Raw genomic sequence first — 19,534 nt, 5'->3', positions numbered from 1 at the left:
AGCATCTCTAAATAAACACACGAGTTAAGTTTACCAGTTACACGGGTCAGTAACTTGTGCTATCTACCTTAACGTCCATTTGTACTGCCTTAGGGTCAGCGTTAATTGACCATTATAACAACATAAAGTGACACTCACTGGACACTGGGATATCATATTTAGACATAGGTGATCATATCGCACCAAATGTAGATTTGTTGGAGAGGAAAGGTATTCAACCGTCGAAAAGGCTGGTTCTTGGCAGGGACAGGTGCTAGGGCGTCATGCGTTTTGGATAAGATATAGGCAGTAATTTTCCCAGCAATTTAGATTGAAATACTGTAGAAAATGAATCGCATTTTTAGTGCAACTGTAATAAAAACGCCAAATAATTTTTGATAGAGCTTATAGTATCAATAATGACTTTAAAAGTATAATTATGATGAAAAGTTTTATTACAAGATGTCAAACAGTGAAATTCAACCGATTTTAGCTAGTTCTATATTCAGGTTTTTTAAAAAGAAAACACGTTCAATCTCTTTTTAGGTACATGTACATATCTAATGTTTTTATTTTCAACAGTTCCTCGTAAGTCTTTTAGACTGGAACTTTTAATTTAAATACATGAATGTATTTTTGAACAACGTATTGTTTCCCCTGTAGAATTTGGCATTTTCTCTGTCATCTGCACAAGTTTTACATTGTTACATTTCACCTCCTATTCATCAATCACTGACTGTTGTGTTCATGTGTTTGATCCTGTTAACAAAAAGGACAAAAAAGGTCTACATAAAAAACTTTCAAAAAGAACTAGTAAGTGTCTACAAAAAAAAAAAAAAAAAAATTAAAAACCCAAAAAACAATCAGATGTAAATATATATAAAGAACAAAGTGACATACGAACCGAATTGCACACTAAAAAGCATGCAAACGTCCATATTGTTATTAAATCGTAGCGCATTGGCATCTCATAAGGTGACCGTAGATTAATTCCTTATAGGGACACATGCATAACCAATAAATACAGGGTGTCCCAAAAAACATGTCCCGACTTTGACGAGTAATAAATTTTGCATTGCTAAACTTTTTTTTAAAAAACTCAAAATGATGTGGAAAGTAGGAAAATCCACATTTAACTTAATTGGGTACAAATGTACAGATTACATTGTCATAATGTGTGATGACGTCATAATTGAAATGATGACATCATCGATGATGTCACAATTTGATGACTTTCTAGCACCATGAAGATTCAGGCTAAAGTTATTAAAATGTACAATGCATCGGAAAATCCCCTACTTTAGTAAATGAAACTTTATGAAAATGTCACCCAGGTAAGCTGTCCATCTCAAGGAAGCAGATTTACAGAATTGTGAGGTGGTGAGGAATTTCAGGGACAGAATTCATTATTTCATCGAAAAGAAGGGTGGACATCTCGCGCCCTTTCTTTAACTGAAAGTTATTGATTTTCTGAACAAATCGCAAAATTAACAAAATATGATTTTCTCTCGATTTTCAATATAATTATTAACAAAAAGGTATTTGTCTAGGTTGTTATGTATCGTTGTACAGAGCAAATCACTATCTTTCTAATGGTAAATAGATCAAATTCCTTCGTCTATCAAAACATTTTTTATAAAGCGTCAAACTCGGGACATGTTTTTTGGGACACCCTGTATATAATAATATATTATCACATGCTTATCATAACTGCGTTTCTTTCACTTTCAAAACTTTTTTGACGATTGAACATATATGAAACATTCTGATGGTAGTTTCTATATCATCAATAGCAGTCGGCAGGGCGACTTCACATCTCATTTTCGTTTTTCTTTAGCAATAACACATTTATCAATTCCTGGTTTTTTATCGTTTGGCCGTTCTCGACGAGCTGGACATGTTACTGAAAGAAATTTTAAACAAAACTTGAAAGCATGTTCTGAAAGCTGTGCTAATACAAATGTATATTTCAATGAAACTGGCGTGATCGATTTCCTCGAATCTGGTTGCATTATTCCGAGCATGCGCATATGTGTTTAGAGGGCAGACGCGCATTGTTGAAGGGCAAAGGAAGACGGCCATTTTGGAAAGTTTCTGGCTTTTAAAATATGAAATGAATGTGATAATATCATTTCGCAGAAACATGTAAAGAAGAGCAGATGAAAAGAACGGTAAGTTTGATCTTTCGTGGCACTATTTATGAAATATTTGAACTCATATGTAATATTGTTGGATAGTACGTAAACGGTACACCTGCTTTACTTTAAATGTTGACATCTTTTATGACTAAAGGTTCACAATGAAAATCAATTTCAAGCAAGTTATTCTTTAAGTACGAACTTTGATAATACGTGTGATATTTAATGTTAATGCAGACTTTAAACAATAAACCGCGCGTTTACGTACCGGAATAGTTCACATTATCTATTAACGGAAAAGTGTTTATCAACAATATCTGCAAACAAAGTCCAATTTTCTTCTATGTGTAACGAATAGAATAAATCTTTGACAATGATTGAAGTATTTTTGTTGTTCTTACTTCCATACGGAAACAAATACCAACGGTCATGGTTTTCTGGAAGTTAATGCTTATTTTGAAGTATCTATGTCGATCAGTAATCATAAAATAGAAGTTATTAGGAAAGAGATGAAGATGAGGATGTAGTGACTTTATCGCGTTTTGTTACAATTTCATTATGTAGGCCTAAAATAATTAATGCATACATTGTTTTGCGATCTTATTTTAATGAATTTTAGTTTTTAACCAAAGTAGTCGTACAAATGAAACGTCGTCTTTGATTAGTATTTTCTGTCACGTGCGCTTGACTCTTATACTTAAACGGCCACTTCTAAATGTGTAATACAATATACCCAGTATTACTCATATAGTATCCATAATACTATATAATCAAAAGCCCGTGTTCCAACATACTAACTACCACTAGCCGTCAATCTCTGGCGAGTTCGACACACGCGTAGGGCAGTTAATCGGTACTGACCATAAGTTGGTAATTTTTAACTATTTCTGTAATTTTTCCTTTCCATACTCCAACTGTGGTATTTTCAAATCGGACACACCCATCAGTAGTAGTTGTTTCGCTGGAAAGGCTCCCAATTTTAGAGTTACAGTGAGGATATGGAAGTGTGCGAGAGAAAGGAATTAAGTAGGTGAGGTGAGGCGTAAATGATGTGAGGGTGAGAGAAAACAACGCTGATTTGAATTCCATTGTTTGTCACGTTATCAAAGTAACCTTTATTGGTGTATTTCCTGAGTTTCAGTATTCAAGAAGATAACAACTTTCTGGCTACCCTTTGGTGCATCTGTTGAATACACGATTTGAATAATATGACCTATGTTGGCATCTTTGACATCTTTCTACTACAGATAGGTTAGGTTGTAAGCAGTTACTTTGACATCCTTTTAGTTCATCAGTACTAGTTGAGGCTTTGTCCTTGGTATTGCCTTCTAGAAGCTTTCCCTTTTATCAATAGTGAAACAAACAATACAATGCCCTTTTATCTTTGTTATTTTCTGCGGTTTTAGTACACCATCATGGACTATTCAATTAGCATTTCCTCCATGGTTCATACCAAAGCAAGATGCTTTTCTTTTGAAAATTAGAGTGAGTTTGTTTTCACTATTTCTAAGATATGAAGTATATGTTTCCTTAAAATTCTCGAATTGACTTCGTAGGGTATGTCTTATCCATAGTTAGCATATACCAATTGAGCACATTCAAATATGGATAACGTTCCTGTGTGAATCAAATATTTAAAAGGAAAATGGAAGGAAGGAAATTAGAGAAGTATATGATTCCATTTAGGGCACCAAGATGCCCCAGAGATCTCTCGTTGCTCATCGGTATTATTTTATATACGCATTATTTTAGTGCCCCTATATATTGCCTTTTCATCAATGCTACGACATGTCCTCCCTTTTTGGCATCTTTTACAACTATCTAGCACACCAGTGATTGGTAAAAACTTTGTTCGTGTGATATAGTCAATTGTTATCGCTGTTGCTTTGGACGTCTTTTCATAGCGCTAGTTAATCATTAAAAAGTCGTTTGAACTGAGGAAAGCGGGCTTGCTGAATGCATAAGTTGTTCTTGTTTTATCATTACTGTGTTATACATGTATTGTTATGTTTGTAATTTACTATCGATCCTTATTTGTAGGTGTAAAAATGCAAATAAAATGAATTGAATTATTACGCAAGGCCGGGGGGATCATGATCATTGTTCAGTTTATACGTCGGTATTTAGGTAGCGCTGTTGGCATCTCTAAATATTTCTAAGACAACAGTGATAAGGTCATTGTTGATTTGTAACATGAAAACGGCACTTAACATATTGCTACATCTTTCTGGTTAATTGGCTAGTAGACTTAGTTGAGCTCTTGTTGATACATAATTCTTCTGTCTAAACACCAGTGATACAGTAAAAAGACTAACTCTTGCTCATGTTAAACCCTTTTTACTGCAATGGAGATTCAGTAATGCTTGTAATTTGTGCATTATCTGCTTTTCTAGAACGATAGTAAGTAGGTAAAACATTCTGGTCTTATTTAATGCCCAGCATAAAGGGATGGTACGACTGGTCTATCCTTTGTCAGTATAATGGTACAGGGGATATGCTGTTTGGTGTCCCTGACAGCATATAGGGGTGATACGATTGGTCTACCCTTTGTCAGTATAATGGTACAAGGGATATGCTGTTTGGTGTCCCTGACAACATATAGGGGTGATACGATTGGTTTACCCTTTGTAAGTATACTGGTACAAGGGATATGCTGTTTGGTGTCCCTGACAGCATATAGGGGTGGTACGACTGGTCTACCCTTTGTCAGTATAACGATACAAGGGATATGCTGTTTGGTGTCCCTGACAGCATATAGGGGTGATACGATTGGTCTACCCTTTGTCAGTATAATGGTACAGGGGATATGCTGTTTGATGTCCCTGACAACATATAGGGGTGATACGATTGGTTTACCCTTTGTCAGTATAATGGTACAGGGGATATGCTGTTTGGTGTCCCTAACAGCATATAGGGGTGATACGATTGGTTTACCCTTTGTCAGTATAATGGTACAGGGGATATTCTGTTTGGTGTCCCTAACAGCATATAGGGGTGATACGATTGGTTTACCCTTTGTCAGTATAATGGTACAGGGGATATTCTGTTTGGTGTCCCTAACAGCATATAGAGGTGATACGATTGGTTTACCCTTTGTCAGTATAATGGTACAAGGGATATTCTTTTTGGTGTCTCTGACAGTATATAGAGGTGATACGATTGGTTTACCCTTTGTCAGTATAATGGTACAAGGGATATTCTTTTTGGTGTCCCTGACAGTATATAGAGGTGATACGATTGGTTTACCCTTTGTCAGTATAATGGTACAAGGGATATTCTTTTTGGTGTCCCTAACAGCATATAGAGGTGATACGATTGGTTTACCCTTTGTCAGTATAATGGTACAAGGAATATGGTGTTTGGTGTCCCTGACAGGATATGCTTCAGTGTGAACACACTATAAAATGGACGCAAGATTCCAACATTACAAGGAGACAACACAGACATACCGCAGTCTTGCAAAACATATAGATGATCATATGCAACATACTGGGTACAGGGGAGTTCGCCTTGAATAACGCTAGCTGTTAACCATTATCTACCAACCAATAGACCATTTTGTTTGTTTGTTTGTTTGATTAATTAACGTCCTACCAACAGCCAGGGTCATGTAAGGACGGTCTCCGATGTATGCGGTGTGTAGCGTGTATGTAGTGCACAGAGCGTGTTTTGGGAGATTGCGGTATGCTCGTGTTGTGTCTTCTTGTAAAGTGGAACTGTTTTCCTTTTTATAGTGCTATATCACTGAATCATGTTTCCGAAGACTTAAAGCAACACACCACTTTCGGACAGATTATACTGACAACGGCCGAACTAGTCGTCCCACTCCCTTAATGCTGAGCACTAAGCAGAAACTACCACTTTTATAGACTTTGGTGTTTCTCGGCCAGGGGATAGAACCCAAAGCCTCACTCACACGGGCGAGCGCTCCACAAAAGACCAAAAGTAAAGCTGTGTGAAAGGAGACGTTAGGTAGAAAGAAGTAAGTTAGGAAAAAAGGAAAAGATAATATCCTAAATTTAGTCGCCTTTTACGATCATGCAATTAGGGGCAACAGGTACAATTCTACCAACCAAATTACATCTTGTTTATGTCCAACTCTTTCCATTATATTGGTATTTGATCTTTCAAGATAATAATTTATTTTGGTAAGACTGGCCCTTGTTTATTTTTACATCATCACAGTACATCAGTAATTAGGTAAGGCTGGCCCTTGTTTATTTTCACATCATCACAGTACATCATTAATTAGGTAAGACTGGCCCTTGTTTATTTTTACATCATCACAGTACATCAGTAATTAGGTAAGACTGGCCCTTGTTTATTTTTACATCATCACAGTACATGAGTAATTAGGTAAGGCTTACCCTTGTTTATTTTTATATCATCACAGTACATCAGTAATGAGGAAAGGCTGGCCCTTGTTTATTTTTACATCATCACAGTACATCAGTAATGAGGAAAGGCTGGCCCTTGTTTATTTTATATCATCACAGTACATCAGTAATTAGGTAAGACTGACCCTTGTTTATTTTTACCTCATCACAGTACATCAGTAATTAGGTAATGCTGGCCCTTGTTTATTTTACATCATCAAAGGACATTAGTAATTAGGTAAAGCTGGCCCTTGTTTATTTTTACATCATCACAGTACATGAGTAATTAGGTAAGGCTGACCCTTGTTTATTTTTATATCATCACAGTACATGAGTAATTAGGTAAGACTGACCCTTGTTTATTTTTACATCATCACAGTACATCAGTAATAAGGTAAGGCTGGCCCTATTTTAATTTACATCATCACAGTACATCAATAATTAGGTAAGACTGGCCCTTGTTTATTTTTCATCATCAAAGTACACCAGTAATTAGGTAAGACTGGCCCTTGTTTATTTTCACATCATCACAGAACATCAATAATTAGGTAAGGCTGGCCCTTGTTTATTTTTACATCATCACAGTACATCAGTAATTAGGTAAGGCTGGTCCTTGTTTATTTTAACATCATCACAGTACATCAGTAATTAGGTAATGCTGGCCCTTGTTTAATTTTACATCATCAAAGGACATTAGTAATTTGGTAAAGCTGGCCCTTGTTTATTTTTACATCATCACAGTACATCAGTAATTAGGTAATGCTGGCCCTTGTTTATTTTTATAATCATCACAGAACATCAGTAATTAGGTAAAGCTAGCCCTTGTTTATTTTTACATCATCACAGTACATCAGTAATTAGGTAAAGGTGGCCCTTGTTTATTTTTACATCATCACAGTACACTGGCCCTTGTTTATTTTTACATCATCACAGTACATCAGTAATTAGGTAAGGCTGGCCCTTGTTTATTTTTACATCATCACAGTACATCAGTAATAAGGTAAGGCTGACCCTTGTTTATTTTTACATCATCACAGTACATCCTGGCCCTTGTTTATTTTTACATCATCACAGTACATCAGTAATTAGGTAAGGCTGACCCTTGTTTATTTTATATCATCACAGTACATCAGTAATTAGGTAAGATTGACCCCTGTTTATTTTTACATCATCACAGAACATCAGTAATTAGGTAAAGCTGGCCCTTGTTTATTTTTACATCATCACAGTACATCAGTAATTAGGTAAAGCTGGCCCTTGTTTATTTTTACATCATCACAGTACATCAGTAATTAGGTAAGACTGGCCCTTGTTTATTTTTACATCATCACAGTACATCAGTAATTAGGTAAGACTGGCCCTTGTTTATTTTTACATCATCACAGTACATCAGTAATTAGGTAAGACTGGCCCTTGTTTATTTTTACATCATCACAGTACATGAGTTATTAGGTAAGGCTGACCCTTGTTTATTTTTATATCATCACAGTACATGAGTAATTAGGTAAGACTGGCCCTTGTTTATTTTCACATCATCACAGTACATCAGTAATTAGGTAAGACTGGCCCTTGTTTATTTTTATATCATCACAGTACATGAGTAATTAGGTAAGACTGGCCCTTGTTTATTTTTACATCATCACAGTACATCAGTAATTAGGTAAGGCTGGCCCTTGTTTATTTTTACATCATCACAGTACATCAGTAATTAGGTAAGGCTGGCCCTTGTTTATTTTACATCATCACAGTACATCAGTAATAAGGTAAGGCTGGCCCTTGTTTAATTTACATCATCACAGTACATCAGTAATTAGGTAAGGCTGGCCCTTGTTTATTTTACATCATCACAGTACATCAGTAATTAGGTAAGGCTGGCCCTTGTTTATTTTTACATCATCACAGTACATCAATAATTAGGTAATGCTGGCCCTTGTTTATTTTTACATCATCACAGTACATCAGTAATTAGGTAAGACTGGTCCTTGTATATTTTCACATCATCACAGTACATCAGTAATAAGGTAAGGCTGGCCCTTGTTTATTTTTACATCATCACAGTACATCAGTAATTAGGTAAGACTGGCCCTTGTTTATTTTTACATCATCACAGTACATAAGTAATTAGGTAAGGCTGACCCTTGTTTATTTTTATATCATCACAGTACATCAGTAATTAGGTAAGGATGGCCCTTGTTTATTTTTACATCATCACAGTACATCAGTAATTAGGTAAGGCTGGCCCTTGTTTATTTTTACATCATCACTGTACATCAGTAATTAAGTAAAGCTGGCCCTTGTTTACTTTTACATCATCACAGTACACTGGCCCTTGTTTATTTTTACATCATCACAGTACATCAGTAATTAGGTAAGGCTGGCCCTTGTTTATTTTTACATCATCACAGTACATCAGTAATTAGGTAAGGCTGGCCCTTGTTTAGTTTATATCATCACAGTACATCAGTAATTAGTTAAGACTGACCCCTGTTTATTTCTACGTCATCACAGAACATCAGTAATTAAGTAAAGCTGGCCCTTGTTTATTTTTACATCATCACAGTACATCAGTAATTAGGTAAAGCTGGCCCTTGTTTATTTTTACATCATCACAGTACATCAGTAATTAGGTAAGACTGGCCCTTGTTTATTTTTACATCATCACAGTACATCAGTAATTAGGTAAGACTGGCTCTTGTTTATTTTTACATCATCACAGTACATCAGTAATTAGGTAAGGCTGGCCCTTGTTTAATTTTACATCATCACAGTACATCAGTAATTAGGTAAGGCTGGCCCTTGTTTATTTTTACATCATCACAGTACATCAGTAATAAGGTAAGGCTGGCCCTTGTTTATTTTAGATCATCACAGTACATCAGTAATAAGGTAAGGCTGGCCCTTGTTTATTTTTACATCACAGTACATCAGTAATTAGGTAAGACTGGCCCTCGTTGGCACCTTTTACACCCATTAAGTACACGAGGGAAGGTAAGGCAGGGTCATGTACGGTTGATGTTTTACAAGTAACCTACCAACGATTCGTTAAGACACTTTATATATACGTGTAATAACTAGCCGGCGGTCATAGCATAGTGATCTATCAACGATCTCCCAACAGCACTACCTCATGTCCGTCCCAAAGTAAGGACAGTGACGTCATCAGCGGACATCAATATGCACCGGTCATATTTCTGTAGTTTGGTCAATACGATGATCAGGGTTCTTTGTTCAAAGAAAAGGTGTATTAGTAAAAGGATGTGATTTCATCTTGATAAACATGTAAATGGAATGCATGTGATGATAGCTTTTTGTGTGTTTCAAAATCATGGGGATATTTTATCAACACGAAGATGTGACGCCGATAATTTGGTTTAATCAGGTGAAAGTGTTGTGTTGCTAAAACTCCATATCAACTAGCAGCTTACCTTATCTACGCGTGGGCTATATGAATCTCAAATTTAATTGTGAATCATATCCTGATTAAGACTCTGTCATACGGTCGTAACGGACAGGCAGATATCCTAACTCATGACCGCTCTCTTCCGTTCATCGTATATTTCATGTGACCTTAAATAGGGACTCAAGGGGATTGATCTGGATTTTTAGTTTGAAGACAACATATATTTGGTTGATATACAGCGGAGGTACATTACAAGTAAGTATGGACTTTATTTATGTCATTCTATTATTTCATTAATGTTCATTATCTTTAAGTAGAATAGGGCAGTACTTGACAAGTGAGCGAGGTCTTGATTTCTGATTTCGTTTGAGTTATGTGTTCATGAATGTCACGACGAAAAGAGAGTAAATTTATAATCTAATATAACATCCATAGCCACGTTTTTCTTATTTGCTAGAAAGAAATGCACAGGTATTGCTTTGTTTAACATAATGAGAACGTTTATATCTATATTCAGCTATGTTTTGAATTAACATTTCGGATGTAGCTTTTAAGAAGTTTACAGAAATTATAATTTCGTCAATTCTTATAATAAAACATCATTCTGTAGAGTGATGTATCAGAATCTAGATAGGATTTTCTAGCAAATTAACCCATCCGTATATAAGACGCCATCATTAGCGAAGTATATTTCCTCGACTGAGTCACAAATAAACGTTATGTACATATGACATAATATTATACCTGACTATATGTAAAATTTACCTGTCGTATATATATATACAGATTGGTATACACCAATGCTAGCTTGCTGTCCAGTTGGACAGTACGAGCATGTCCCTGTATGCATAAGACATTTATATTACCGTACATATCATGTCTACTTATTATTCATCAGGTAGATGATATATACATTATGATATACAAAGGATAAATACTATATGGGAAATCTGTCACTCTATCTTTTACACTTTTGCTAATGATATTAGGAAACAATAACTCTTTTTTGGAATTATTCGTATTGTAATTCTAAAACTGCAGCAAAATAAATAATATGATAATTTTATCGCACAATCCGCCTGCTATCCAGTGACTTTGACATTGTAATACTTAGATAGAATATTACTTAATTAGAAATTAGTCTATGGCCACAAAATGTTTTAGTCTAAACCGTATTTTATTTGTCATACATTGATAAAAGTATAAAGAAATATAAGGATTCAGAAATAAAGTATACAATGGTTATATGAATATGTCTCCTTAATGTTTTGAAGACGTTACTTACTCGATTAAAATTTTGGTATGAATTATTAGCTATTGCTTACTACTTTGAAAGATGTGTTTTTGTAAAATCTAGAGAATATTTTAAATCATATTTCTTAAGGTTTAGGTATGTTTTTATTAATAGTTACATTTTCCATCTTGTTTTATATTACATGTACGAACAAAAGCCTAACATTTTTGCTATTTTCATAATCATGCAAAAATTCATGACTATGACGATTTTCTAGTGTGTAAAGAGATGAATATTAAAATAACAAAATTCTTATCTAACTCAAAACGATTAGACAAGATATCAATAAATGGGGATCACTCTTTTTTGCGTCATAGCAATTAAAAAATAAAAATACATAAACATCAACACATAAATTTAATGTTTTCAAATCATTATTATTTAAAAAAAACCATGCAGGTGCGTGCATTTCGTGATAAGCAAATGAGAATGTAATTAGTGAACTGATCTATAGGGATTTAACAATGATACTTTATGACCTGTGTATGGCTGAGTTTGTATGTGATTTATATGGTAGTCCTCAATTACCACACTAATGAATCAGTGTTCGACATGCATGACTAAGTTTATTGTTATTGTAAAACAATGCTGAATAAGAGCGTGAATTGTAAGTGTATCACAACCCTCCACTTGGTGCTTTGTTTGATACTTATTTTCGCGACGACTTAATTTCGCGTGTTCACCTTTTTCACCTCGATTTAATATCGCATTTTCCATTTTCAGTTTAAGAATATGTTTCGTACTTGAAGTAGAGATTTCGCGACACCTTTACGTGAATATCAATCGCAAAAACAAAACAACAAAAAAAAAAAAAAAACAATGAAAAAAAAAAAAAAAAAAAATAAACCCGCTTACAGTATACGCTTCCCTCATTACGTTGTTCAAAAGCGTTATTTGAAGTACATTGTACAATGGTGATATTTGTTGTTTGCCATTTTGTTTTTTAAGTGTGAACACTAAAAATGAATTCATGCAATACAACTATCAAGTATTTTTTAAATCTAAAAAATCGAAGATTATGAAAAAATTAAAACTACAAAAAATAAAAATAAATAAATGCTATTATTAGAGTACCACAGGTATAATAAATATATCTTTGTGTGCGTTAACCGATAGACAAAGACGACCATAGTCAGGATTTTTTATTTACATCGAATGATAAATTACTAATTATGTAATCATAATCTAGTACTGTGAGATGTGACGCCGATATGTTTTATATAAATATACCTGCATACCTGGGACTGACAGCCAGTGGTATGGCAATGATTTATAACACTGTATTAGATACTCTAAAGTAGAGAGACGTGTTTGACTAGAATATCACTATAACTATAATGTATAGCAAATGTGTTATAAACAGGATTCTCTCACTTCAACAGCCTTCAGGTGCAGGGTGAGGCGAACCACAATATATATTTATTCCATTATATGATCGTCTAAAGCGACTAAAATAGATAAGAAATGAGCTTCTGGGTGTTTTTTTTAAATTTAAGTGAGGCAATACATGGAAACTATTTTATCATCAGTTCTCAACCAATTAATATTACTTTTCTGGTCGACAAATATATCCCTCTGGTGGTATGGCGAGATTTGATGTATAGCTATAATTTCCTTATAATTTTTTCCCTTATGTTTCGAATAGGTTGCTACCCTTTGATTATCATTTGTCATTTTGCTAAAATCGAGACATGTCATGGTAGTATAAGATGATTTTTGGTAAACCTTCATATTTTACTCACATTTATGTGTTGTTGTTTTTTTTTTTTCATTTTTTCTTTTCATCAATATTTTTTGGACTTTTGTGCGTATGTTGGATCTAGGACGTGTTTTTGATATCAAGACTTATAGGAATAGGTTATAATAGGTTAAATCGCGAAATGATTCAAAATAAAAGTTATTTTAGTATCTGTTATTTACAAAAAATAGACAAGTAAAAAACGAAAAACAACAAAAAAGCCTGTTGTCTGTGGGAAAAATACGATCTAATTGCATGACATAGACACTGGATTTATATAATTGCTAGATTTATAACCACGTTGATGTCCTTGTAAAAGAAGGCCAGTGCTTAAAAGGTATAGTGATCCTGATTTTTTCTTATCTCCATTACTCGACAGGCTCTTGTTTTCGCTGGTGATTGATTGTTTTATAACTGAGACAACCTTGTCCCGGAAATTACGAGTTGTTGTCTGAAATGACAAGTAGTATATCATTTGTTATTGTTTACGAATGTTGAACGTTTGATCTATCGTTTACGTTTACAGTTCTATTTGCTTTTTTGTTGACGTATGTGTTTCTTTTTGTTTCGTAACTCCTGGTTGGTATCCATTGTGACGTCATTGTGTTTTGAGTGTAACTCACTTATTTTCTCTGAAAAGCATCACGCTCACAATCACATGATGTTACAATCAAACCTATTCTGCAGGGCGAAATTTTGTAATATGCAAATACAGAATACTGTCCCTATAACTTTTTGTTGAACTTTGAATGTCAAAATATAAAGAAGGTGTAATTAAGATCATTCAGAAACAGTCAAACCGAGTGGGAAAAATACACTATAAATGACTGGTACTCGTATAAAACGTTGATGTTATTGCTACATCAAATTTTAAACTAACTTTAAACAAATACTTTTTAAAAACCCCAAAAAGTAATAAATTGTAAATATGATATCGACAAATACAAACACTTCGTAGTTCGTACTTCCAGTGTTGCTAAAGACGTACTTCAGGCGTAGAACACAAAACAAAACAGTGATAATGTGTGCATGGCATTAATGTAAAATGATGTTTCTGTTTTATGTTATCCGCGTGCTGTTTTAGGACATCATGCATTCAAATTAGAGTGCACGAACATGTCAAGTTTTTATGTTAATATGCGTATATCGTTACCAAGGTAACATAATTATCTCTCATTTTTAATGCCAATTTAATTGTTTATAAAAATAACTGCATAATCTCATTAACATAATGATGTCACGTTTGTTTATCGTGTAACGTAATGTGGCATTTATTGTTTTGACTGGTATTCGTGATTACTAGTATTAGCCATTAGCCAATCATTTGTACTTTACAAAATGTTGTAAACTTTATCAAATTTTCAAAATTGGTGAATTAAAGATGATGAATGAAGGATTCATAATGATAATTAAGATGATAGAAATTAAATTCTTAAATTCTTAAATTCAAGATGAAATATTAAAAATAATTAATTATGTCCCGATGGCACTATGACCTGTATGGACTGAAGTGCTGATTGCCCATGCACCAGATGTAAAACAAATGGTTTTACACATATTTTGTGTTAATTAGACATATTATAAACACGATTATACATCAGTTAATGTTTGAATGATGGGTATCGCTTATACTCTGTAGGCGGTGGAGCATCTTCAAGTCAGTACTCAAGTAATAAATTACTCATAAAAAGATACAAATATACTAACAGCTTCAATTTCTGGGTCACGAATTGGGTATCCACGAGGACAGTTTCTTGTCACATTACAAAAGGTCACCTTGAGTCATTTCCTTTTTTTGTTAGTCCGGTTTTAACAACTAGATAACGGACACGTCCTTAATTGTACCCAAATATAAACTAGGGCCATTTCAACGATCTCTAACAAAAGTCAATGATCTTTACTGCTAGCGTGAAACAAAATGCCCACACAACAATAGATAATAACGAAAATGGAAAAGTGCATCAATGTGATTCGTTTACTTTCTATGTAACGTAATGTATCACAGATATATCGCGCGGAGTACGAAGAGTATAATCCGTTTATTATCATATTTGTAACTCTATGTAACATTAGTGTCGCTGAGTGCTTATGAACCTAACATATCCTTGACCTGAATGTATAGGCTAAGCTGTCATTAGACTATAGACTTCTGGTCAATCATTCACTCAAAACTGCCAATACACTGCTAGTGATCAGTCCGGGGTCAATTTTCGCTCATACAGGTATTAATCCGACACGTACTTTCAGGTGATGTAGGCACATGTCGCATAGACAAAATTGTCCAGAGATTTACACAGTAAAATATGCACTCACTCGATTAGCATTATTTTTGCATAGCGAAAACATACCACATCTCCTAACACAGCATGCAAATTATCTATAGTTTTCCGTGTTGTGAAGTGCTAGAATAAAATTAATATTTTTGCTAAAAATAATCTGTTATTTCATTGCCGTCCCATTTTAGATGTTATGGTTTTCAAGAAGCTCCGCTTGAACAATAATTTGTGTTTAATCATGTATGTATATGTCTAATTAACACAAAAAAGTAATATAAAATAATTTGATTTGCTTTTGGAGCATGCGCAATAAGTAGTTCATTCCATATAGGACATAGCGTCACTAATTTTTTCGTGATGCAACTTTTGTAACTGAAAAAATACTAAATCGTCTGCCCCTGTTTTTGATCGAGAAAAAATACCATTCTTCAGCGGTGGAGACCTTAATAAGAATATGGTTGTAACGGTATGTTATTCTTTATTTGGTTATTATATCCTTGAATATTTCATTGGAATTGTAAGGGAGTTAAATCTACAACTACAGTACAACTTGTGAACAAATGAAATCATTGTGTAAAAAGAAACATATTTTGCACAATTTACCCTAAATTGATAGCTATGTATTTCATAATAAAATTTAATCCTGCTAAAACACCTTATACTGACGATACAAGAAAATTGAATATAAAAAATGACATACTACACTGAAACTTGAGTTGATGAACAGATGCCGTGAATACAATGATACTACATATTATTGTAAGATACTACACTACTGTAAATCATCTTTCTTTCGCTGGCGATTGACTTAATATATTTTTTGCGATTGATATGGTAATTCAGTTAAGATTTTGAATCCGCAAAAATGTATGCCCGCGAACTAAGTTTCAAACTGAAATCGCAAAATTGAGTGGTCGTGAATGAAAGTTGGTTTATATTATATATTTTATGTGCTAAAGCAATTCGTTCTATTATTTTGGTGATTATTCATAGTTGTGAAGGGTTTCTGCTTTACGGTTACCAAGCTAACTAGACAACCTTAGGGAAGTGACGCATTTATAAAAACAGTCATGCTATAAAATCATATGCACTGTATAATCAATTTTATAAATTTATGTAATTATCATCTATAACCTTGTGAAAAATTACAGTAAGTTATAGTAATAATGCTTATCAGTGCAAAAGATGTTACTTTTATACTATGTTTCATTGAAATTGCAGGAAGAGAAAAAATGTGGTTGAAGATCCTGCTTTTCAACTTTTTCCTGACATGCGCCGTAGACATTGTTCATGGTCACGGTCGGTTGATAGATCCACCATCTCGGTCCACTATGTGGAGATACGGCTTCAATAATCCACCGAACTATAACGATAACCAACTCTACTGCGGAGGAGTTCAGGTAAACAAAGGTTACTATAGTAACTAGAAATAAGTGGCGGTATATTTGATTAATGTTATGTGAATTATATGTTGTTGTTTTTTTTAAAGATAAGTTCGCTTACATTATAAGAGTTCATGTGAAGTAATGGCTAAGGTGAATAATAAAAACATGTCAACGCCGTTTTGAGCATTTTATTAAGCAGTTCAACTTTGGCATGCATATTATAACATTGCTTTTGATTCAAATTGTACATTTACATTACAAGACACCGAGCACAACTGCTCAGTTTCTAATACAAGCCAAAGTGTATTCGATATACTGTATATAGGCATCAATTATTTGTTTTCAGGTTCAATATGAACAAAACGGTGGTAAATGTGGACTGTGTGGTGACAATTATGCTGGAAGACACGAAAACGAAGCTGGCGGGAAATATGCAAATGGCATCGTAGTACGCACGTTCCAGCCAGGTCAGGTGATGAGAGTTGTCGTAGAGTTGACAGCCAATCACAAAGGCTATTTCGAGTTTAAACTGTGTGTGAACGACGACCCAAAGAAGAAAGTCACACAGGAATGTCTCGATCAGTATGTGCTTGAGGTTGTGAATCCTGACATCCGAGGAACTAGATACCCTGTACCCGACAAAAATGGCTACCAAAAACTGGAGTTGCAAGTACGGTTGCCAAGTGGTGTTCGGTGTCGTGACTGTCTGTTCCAGTGGAAATACAACGCTGGAAATAGTTGGGGAAGAGATGCAATCACTGGGGAACAGTGTCTTGGTTGTGGAAACCAAGAGCAGTTCTATGGATGTGCTGATATTGCGATAGGTCATCCTGACATACAAGAAGGCCTATCTCTCATCACGGGCGAAAACATGAAGACGTCAAACTCCATGACGGTTCCCCCTCCACCGCCGAATGGCCTAACATTTGCGTCAGACCCTTGGGCAACAGTCCCAGGTCAACAAGACAGCACTCGTATGACACAAACACAAACCTTTGGTCGAGTAACAGACAGGGGTGTCGTTGTGTACAAAGACTTTGAGGACTTTCGAAGCAGATTTCAGAACAGTAGAATCCAACCATGTGTGTGCCACTCCTGCGTTGGATCAACCTGTGTATGTGAGTGCTTCTCGGGTGGAAGCACTGTCCATGTTACCTCGTGGTATCACCGCGTAATCACTATGCTGGTAGCAACAGTCACTACCCTACTGACATATTACGCCAACAAGTTCTATTGAAGCACTTACTATATTAATAGCCATGACAATGAAACAGAATGTGCCAAATGTAATGTCCATGTAACTAGTTATAGAGAATGTAAATAACACACGTATAAACGTGTTTGAAATGGTGCTGAACTGATGAAAAGAATTAGTTGGTGAACAATCCATTAATTAAAATGGACATGGCCTAAAACGTAGTGATCTTTGTAAAGAAGATTATCCACCCGTTCTCAGCTTTTGAATAAGCATTATCAAATATATCACGGATTTTACATCCAGTGACTATATATATTTCGCCTTGATCATCAATTGAGGACAAGAATTCTTAATGTAAAAAGTCATAAAATCCTGAAAGTAATTGATTTCGCGTTTTATATTTATACATGTATATCATATTTATCGGCTGTGTTGTCAAGTATGGTTCTGCAAATCTGTCTCAATATGCATCAACTTAATTTGATAATTATTATCTGTGAACATTTCCTTTTCAGTCTACTTGGTTTTTGTGCATACCATTTCCGATGGTAAGATACCAATGTACAGGTACATATTTTGTGTTGGCCAGTTTTGAATCGATCGCTGTAAAAGCGACGTCGTAATAAATCTTAAAAAGATGTCAGATCAGATATTGATCTTTGGATCTTTTCTGACGTTATATTGGAATGGTTCTTCAAATATATAAAAACGCATGTAATTTAGTTTTTGTTATGATACATTGTATGCTGCATTGATGTATTTGCAACCAATTCGATTTTCTCTATTAACTGTGTTTCGTTTAAAAAGGAACATATAGTACCACTATAAGTAGTAGATGTAATCGTGAAAGTTGACTTCATTGTTTTCGGTAGATAACATAAGGATAAAAAGTTTAAATCTGTACTTTTATGTCCCATTTATGTACATGTATTTCGTAATGGTGTTGTTTTTAATAGCGCTTACAGATGTCTTGCAATTTTGCAAGAATACAGTATACAACCACCCATTGGCTTTTATATGCAGGAACCACGTAAAAAAAGAAACTAATTGCAAATCCTTATTGTGCCGGGGTTATCATACGCAAAAATATTTTTGCTTTATCAAAAGTTACTTTAACTGCTAAATGTAACTTTGACTTACTAATCATTAATTGACACACGTTTAATGCTAATTGGATATTCAATATTGTCTAGCATGATACACGTTATCAAGTTTTGTTGAACGAGAACATGTTATGGTATGCTTAAGAGTATCATGCTTTCTGTGATAAAATAAACCATATTAACAAAAATGTGTTAGAGTTATCTTTCTTGGAACTTTGATATCGTCACACAAGGGAGGTAACACGCAGTGGTTAAAATGGTTTGGAGCTAAATGAGCCAAGAAGTACCATAGAAACCGATATCTAGAATAATACTTTTAAAACAAGAACTATGATATATAAAAATATATCAAATCTAATATCTCCAATGTCTTCATTTAACACATAGTTGTGATTTACGAGATAATTCAAAATATATTGTTGTATATATACGTAATTCAACCAGCTTAATGAAGTGATTATTATACATATACAAAATTGCTAAGCATAGATTTAAGTACTTATTTACACATCTGGATATGATCATTTTATGGAAGCTATGCGAATCGGTGTAGCAGGTCTTCACAGAATTTTGGAGCGATTTAATAGATTGCTTGTTTATCCTTATAAACATAATTTTGAGATTGTTTACAAACATGTCAATGTTTC

At 34.4% G+C, this 19,534-nt stretch overlaps 1 protein-coding gene across 1 annotated transcript; it reads left to right on the top strand.

The window, feature by feature from the left end:
- Positions 1-9,587: 9,587 nt before the first annotated feature.
- LOC138323596 (uncharacterized) lies at positions 9,588-19,075 on the top strand. The gene is made up of 3 exons (XM_069268312.1): positions 9,588-10,148; positions 16,423-16,601; positions 16,933-19,075. The coding sequence occupies exons 2-3, from the start codon at positions 16,434-16,436 to the stop codon at positions 17,821-17,823; spliced, it is 1,059 nt and encodes a 352-aa protein (XP_069124413.1). The 5' UTR covers positions 9,588-10,148; positions 16,423-16,433; the 3' UTR covers positions 17,824-19,075.
- Positions 19,076-19,534: the final 459 nt, after the last annotated feature.

Source organism: Argopecten irradians, chromosome 5 (genome assembly GCF_041381155.1).
Source record: "Argopecten irradians isolate NY chromosome 5, Ai_NY, whole genome shotgun sequence".
Classification (NCBI taxonomy): domain Eukaryota; kingdom Metazoa; phylum Mollusca; class Bivalvia; order Pectinida; family Pectinidae; genus Argopecten; species Argopecten irradians.
This window is presented reverse-complemented; position numbering and strand designations above follow the sequence as displayed.

Coding starts and splice junctions, on each gene's coding strand:
- LOC138323596 (XM_069268312.1), top strand. CDS start 16,434: ATGTGGTTGAAGATCCTGCTTTTCAACTTTTTCCTGACATGCGCCGTA. Junction 16,602..16,932: donor TCTACTGCGGAGGAGTTCAG/GTAAACAAAGGT, acceptor ATTTGTTTTCAG/GTTCAATATGAACAAAACGG.